General features: G+C 31.9%; 1 protein-coding gene across 22 annotated transcripts; it reads right to left on the bottom strand.

Annotated features, from left to right (window-relative positions):
* Positions 1 to 253: 253 nt before the first annotated feature.
* LOC107899012 (uncharacterized) lies at positions 254 to 3953 on the bottom strand. 22 transcript variants are annotated; one of them, XM_041090716.1, is made up of 9 exons: positions 3690 to 3953; positions 3376 to 3547; positions 3108 to 3206; positions 2747 to 2824; positions 2580 to 2648; positions 2079 to 2164; positions 1224 to 1329; positions 656 to 772; positions 254 to 582 (listed from the first exon to the last, which is right to left on the bottom strand). In XM_041090716.1, the coding sequence occupies exons 3-9, from the start codon at positions 3168 to 3170 to the stop codon at positions 499 to 501; spliced, it is 603 nt and encodes a 200-aa protein (XP_040946650.1). In that variant the 5' UTR covers positions 3171 to 3206; positions 3376 to 3547; positions 3690 to 3953; the 3' UTR covers positions 254 to 498. The 22 variants fall into 22 exon arrangements, with proteins under 22 accessions (XP_040946650.1, XP_040946643.1, XP_040946656.1 ...); XM_041090709.1 differs by having other exon boundaries at positions 656 to 820; XM_041090722.1 differs by having other exon boundaries at positions 2747 to 2818; positions 3308 to 3547; positions 3690 to 3951.
* Positions 3954 to 6583: the final 2630 nt, after the last annotated feature.

Below are 6583 nucleotides of genomic sequence, written 5' to 3' on the forward strand. Positions count from 1 at the left end.
TTTATTTTTTAAATTTAAACTTTAAATATACTTTTAAGAATAAATAAAAAATATTATTTAAATTAATATACTTTTAATCAAATCAATTTTATAGTGAATCAATATTTTTCACCACGTTTATCCTTTTCTGAAGCATTAAATTTCAAGATCGCATCACTCAATCTCGGGCATATTAAATGTTAAATTGGTTTGCTACCATCAAATCTTTTCTATAAGATAAAAGTAGCATAATGCTTCTAGAAAATAATCCAAGTGAGAAACTATGGAAGTAATACTGCAGAAATCAATAACAAGGGTTTTAACAAACATGTTCATATATCCAGCTCGCAATTGAATAACATATATCATACATCCAATATTTTCAAGAAGTAAGCAAATCAATGACGAAACAAGGATAGCAGTGAAATATATAATGCCCACCGGTGACCAAAAGGAGCCCAGACGTAAGTTGCTTCAAGAAAACAACTCTCTTCCCTATAAACCTTCCAGCCAACAAAATTAACACGGTCCCTGGTGTAATGCTTGCTGTAACTTTGCTACGGTAATCTCGAGAATAGCTATGCTATCTAAAAGCTCCTGGGCCTGAAATCCAAGTTTCAGAAATTGAGAAAAGAAAATAAAAAAAAGAACAGAAATCCCATAGAAGGAGACTGACCTTATCTGGAAGCTTGCCTGGAGAACTAGAAGAAGGTGAACCATAATGTTGAACAGCACTTGCTAGAGCTAAGTGCAAATCGGTCTCTTTCTGCAACTGCTGCTGCAACTTTTTAACCTGTATCACCCAAGTGGTAGCATGTTGCATGAGAATGAGATATAAATCCTGCACAAAGCTGGCTGTTACCGGTAAGAAAAAAAAGAAAATCAAAACATGTATATCATGATAACGGCATGTCATTCATTAGCAAAACCGTTAATTCTCAACGAGTAAACAATTGTTTCATGTTTTCATATGTCTCCCCTTAAAAGTCTATTGTTATGCCGATGCTTCTTTGCTGGTATAACAACATGATTTCAGAATCTAAAACTCTTTTCATGGGACTTACCATCCTGGTATAACAACATGATTTCAGAATCTAAAACTCTTTTCAACAAACCTAAACAAATATATCATAAATTCATAATAAAAACCCTTGCTCTCTTAGTAAAATTAACAATTTCCCCTCATAATAATTTGGATTCTGGAAATTTTAAGGAACATAATAAAATTAGCTATTGCAAATTACCTCCAATTCAGAATAAGAATTACAAGAATCACCCCCAGCTAAAAATGACTTGCTCCAAACCTTACCACTCTTCCATTGTAAATACCTATTAATAGAACTTCTTCCCCTGCAAAACCAGAAAAAAAAGCAGAAAATGAAAAAGGACAAAAAAAAGACCCACCAACTGATTGGTAGAATAAAACCCCCATTATAACCATCTCAAAAATGAAAAGCTATTAAACTAAAATATGAGCAAGAATTTGATAGTAAAAACAATTGCACATAAAAAAATCATGTAAAACAAACCCTATTGGTGAGAATTCCTTTGATAATCCTACAAAGCACTTCCATTCATATTTGTTAAACACAAACTCAAATGTTGAATATCCTACCATGGTACGATGTAGATTTGCACAAACAGAAGCATAACACATTCATATCAAAACACCAATTTCAATAGGCTATGCCTAATTTCCAATTTTTCATATTTGGAATGCAAAGGCATATATATAATTTCAACTTAAATATAGTTATAACAGGGAGTAAATCTATCTAATTCACTAACAGTATAAGCTATTAAAAAAATAAAGCAAGTAATACATAATTCCACAAATTTTCAAGTAAACTCAACAGAATAAATTGAAACAAATGTATATATATATTTAAAAGTAGGGGTTTACAACGAACTCGACTTCAACAGTGAGGAAAGATTTCATAAAAAACTTCATAGAACTTTCTCTAAAAATTTACTTGCCAATGTTCTCAACCTTTTTTCAGGAATTTGAAGCATGCAGAAACCATATAATTTAGCTATCCCATTTTACAGTGAAAGCTAGGAACACACAAGAAAAAGATGAAAAAGGATAAATCTAATACCCGTAAAGCATCAGTAACTTGGCGTCCTTGTAGCCCATCTTTTTGCAGAGACCATCTATTCTCAGCATTTTTCTTCTTTGAAAAACCTGTAAAATATGGGTTTTGGTGTTAAATAATGCGACTTCCATCAACATCAAGGTCAAAATCATAGCTTATTCTTCCATGTTAAGAAAAGTATGCTAAAAAATGAGGGTTAGAAAATAAAATAATGCCTGGTTTGAAATATACTTTATAAACTAGCATATGGAAAGCAACTGATGAACTGAATTTCATCACAGTTTCAGATGAGATGGAAAATTTAAGAAATAAGATATCAACAACAGTAAATCAGTGCCATATAACTTGATAGTTGATATACAACTACATAAATCAAATAAGCAATGAAATTTAAGGCTTCACTAAGTTCAACAGTCACTATAATAAGCGCTTTCAGTTTATACATCATCAATACAATTGACAACCACATTTCTAATTAAAAGGTGAATCAATCTTAACAGTTACCTGGCGTGAATAATGCTCAGCATCCCTCTTCATGGCAGCCATTTCAACCCTCATTTTCTGCACTTCAGCCTGCAGCCAGCAAATAGATCAGAGAAAATAAATCCACAAATCAGCCAGCAAAAGAAAACAAAATAATCTTGATATAAATGTACAATGATAATACTTGCCTCTAATGAAGAGAGCTTGCTCTCAGCATCTCTTTGACCTTGGCGTGCACGCTCCACTTCCTCCTTCCATGCCTGCATCTAACATCACCATCTTTAAGCCATTGCCTCTTACATTAATTACAGTTGGTGGAACAACTAATGGCCACAGATTATGCCTATAACTAGATATTAATTACATTTTGAACTGTTGACTTCAGAATGTTCTTAATGATATAGAAACCCACATTCCAGTAGATTACTTGAGGTACTGAAATCAAATAGGTAAGATGCATTTTGTTTTCTAGACTGGCTAGATGGAAATAAACCAAAAAATATAATTTGCAAGACAGAGTTCAGAAAGTTACTTCCTCATCATATTTACCTGAAGCATTTGATTTGCTTCTTCTGGGGACTTTTTTTGTCCACGACGAAAACGAGCTTCCATGTCTTGCAATTCTTGATTTAAAGATGTGTATTCAACCTGATATATCAGGTTAATTTTAAGAGCTTTTTCACTTCATATTTAGCCCAGCCAGAAGGACAAGCTTTCATTAAAAAAGAACTGTTATCATTTTGTTTTACCTCAAGAAGTGCCACCTTCTGTAAGTTTTAGCATTCCATTGTGAACGTTAAAAAATTTCCAAACTCACCGTCAATCACAAAGCACGAGACTGCCGCCATCGAAGCATATAAAACAAACATCTTCTTCATCATCCTCATCCTTCCTTTGAGGCGGTGGCGGCGGCGCCGATGACGACGTGGTTCTCACTTGATTCCTGGACGGTCTTCCCCATCTCCGCTTTCCAGCACTCATCTCAACAACTGTCACTCCATTCTCCTCCTCCGCCGTAGCACCAGCAACTCCACACCTTGTAAAGAATCACCACTCAAACTCCTACAACTATTATCAACAAAAATAATTAAAGAAATATATACTGAAAGCAATAGAAATAAATAAGAACACCTCTTGAACAGGAGGAAGTGCGGCTCTTCTTAGTTTTTCTCTTGACATTTTCCCTTGAAATCCTGTTTCATTTCTAGTTCTTCAATGGAAAGAAAGTACTGATTTTTCTTCTTCTTATTCATGAAGATCTGATTGAAAGGGAAAATGGGAAATTTGGGGGCAAATTTTGAGATTGAAAGAGAAAAAGAATTTAAGTACAAACTTTTATTTGGGGGCATTTAGGGCGCTCGATAGATATGAGAAAAAGAGGGCGTAATGAGCGGGTAGTCAAAAATAATTTTTTGGGAGTGGGTGGGATTTTAATTTTTTTGGCGGCGTTTTTCAGAAAAATACCGCTATTACTTATTTTTGCTCTGCTGAAAATTTTAATATATTTTTAAATTCACATACCAATATTTATAAAGTCTATCTATTATATATTTCTTAAATAATTTAAACTATATTCATAATTTTAATATATTTAATTTATTATTATCTCTTTTATAATTATATAATAACATATTTAAAATATAAATTAAAAAATAATTAATCTAAACCCAACACCCTAACCTGACCCCTAAATCTCTAAACTTTAAATTCCTAACTCTTAAACCCCTAACCCCTAAACCTTAAATTGGGCATTGGCAAAATTTAATAAGTATTACGGCGTTTTCTTACAAAACGACACCAAAATATTTCAATCCAGGACATAAAAGGCGCCGGATTGATAAATTGCTCTTTATACTTGCGGCGCTTTCAGTAAAACGCCACAAAAATATTTCATTCTTTACGAAAACGGCATCGTTTTGACATATTTAAAATCATATGGAAAAACACCGGTATAAAATTTTTATTCCTCAAATTAAACGACGCCGTATAGAAAATTTAGAACATAAATTTGTGGCGATTTTTGGCTTAAACGCCAATATAAAATTCAATTATTCTAATGAAACGACACCGTTTTTAAAAATTCGAATGTATATTAGCAGCGTTTTTTGCTATAAACGCCGCCAAATCTCAATTTTTTATATTCAATTAGTATAAAAACTTATATAAAAATTAATAATGTTTACAATTTTTTATATCTTTTACACTTATATAAAAACTTATTTAATATATAAATTAAAAAATACTAATTACCCTAAACCTTAAACCCTAACTCGACCACAAATCTCTAAACCCTAAATCTCTAACTCTAAACCTCTAATCTCAAACTCATAACCCTAATTACCGCAATTAACCACTAACCACTAACTACTAATCCTTATTATTTAATATATATAATTTAAAAAACAGAAATTAAATCAAATACTATACTCTAACCCGACCATTAACCCTTAAATCCTAAACCCTGAACCCTTAACCTTAAACCTTAAAACCCTAAACCCATAACGCATAACCCCCAACCCCTAACCTCTAACCCCTAACCCCTAAACCTTATTTAATATATAAATTAACACATTAATTAATCTAGACCCTAAATCCTATTCATTATTTCTAGTGGGTATTAGACCAAGTAACAACCTCATTTGTCCCTTTTCATTCATTTTCAGTTCTTACTCTTGAGTAGGTACTATTAGGTCATTGTTGTGTTCATGTTTGATTAACTAAATATAAAATTATTTTTGGTAATAAAATTATCAATATATAATATTGTTTATCACGATATTTGGTGTTTTATATTACCTTATTTGAATTATTTAATCGAACTATCAAAATTTATTATTCTTAAAAAAAATTATTCTATTTTTATTCTTTACAACACAACAATTTAAGTTTTATGATATTTTATTTTACTCATAATTTAATATATTTTTCTAGTAAAGTAGTCTAAATAAACTGTGATTGAAAAATAATAATAAATAGTTAGGAGTTAGGACTTCTCTTTAATAAAAACATTTTGTATTAAACAATATAATTTGTTATCATTTAAATGTAAATTTGTTATCATATATAATAAATACAACGAAATATCAATTTTTTCAACTTATAATAAAAAAAATATAATTGAAACATTACTTGAGAATATATCAAAGAATGAGATAATTGAAATGGTTTTAGATTTTATTATTATTAGCGGCGCTTTTCAAAAACGCCGCTAAAGACCGAAGCATTAGCGGCGCTTCTTCAAAAACGCCACTAAAGACCGGAGCATTAGCGGCGCTTCTTCAAAAATGCCACTAAAGACCGGAGCATTAGCGGCGCTTTTTCAAAAATGCCGCTAAAGGCCCGAGCATTAGCGGCGCTTCCTCAAAAACGCCGCTAAAGGCCCCAGCATTAGCGGCGCTTTTTCTAAAACGCCGCTAAAGGCCCCAAAAACTTAGAAAACGGTGTCGTTGGGCTTAGGCTTTTTGTGGCGCTTTTCGAAAAACGCCGCTAATGCTTTTTTTTAGCGGCGTTTAGTGGCGTTTCTATAAAAGTGCCGCTAATGCTTGATTTTTAGTGGCGTTTTTTATCCAAACGCCGTTAAAAACGCCGCTAAAAGCCTGTTTTGGTGTAGTGTAACTTACAGTCCTCACTCTACTTTTGTCTTTTTCAAATTTTTTTTAAGAAATAACTATTTTTTTTAAAAAAATTAACTATTTTTGGTATAATCTGTCATGTAATTTCTTAAGAATTTTTTGAAAATAAATTAATATTTTTTTATTCAAGTAGGGTCTTACCTTCTCTTGATTCCAATAACTATAATAAATTGATAATCCAATTTAAAATATTTTAATGTAAAATTTATGTTTTGATTTCAGCTCCCTTAGATCCAAAAAAATTGATCCCAGCTAATCGATAGGTTCAAAACTTCGAACATGCTCTTCAAATAAGCTGAACTTGGGCCAGTGAGCTTCTTATCTTGTTTAACCAAGCCCCAAACCTCATTTTGGATGATTTGCTTTTGGACAAATCTTAAAATTTTACATGAA

The sequence above is a fragment of the Gossypium hirsutum genome, chromosome D04 (genome assembly GCF_007990345.1).
Source record: "Gossypium hirsutum isolate 1008001.06 chromosome D04, Gossypium_hirsutum_v2.1, whole genome shotgun sequence".
Lineage (NCBI taxonomy): Eukaryota > Viridiplantae > Streptophyta > Magnoliopsida > Malvales > Malvaceae > Gossypium > Gossypium hirsutum.

What these genes read in the sequence shown, in the direction of transcription:
- LOC107899012 (XM_041090709.1), bottom strand. Translation starts at nt 3,170, where the DNA reads ATGGAAGCTCGTTTTCGTCGTGGACAAAAAAAGTCCCCAGAAGAAGCA. An exon ending in AAGCAAATCAAATGCTTCAG is followed by an intron (nt 2,825 to 3,107) that starts GTAAATATGATG and finishes TGGTGATGTTAG; the next exon opens with ATGCAGGCATGGAAGGAGGA. An exon ending in CAGGCAAGCTTCCAGATAAG is followed by an intron (nt 583 to 655) that starts GTCAGTCTCCTT and finishes CTTGGATTTCAG; the next exon opens with GCCCAGGAGCTTTTAGATAG.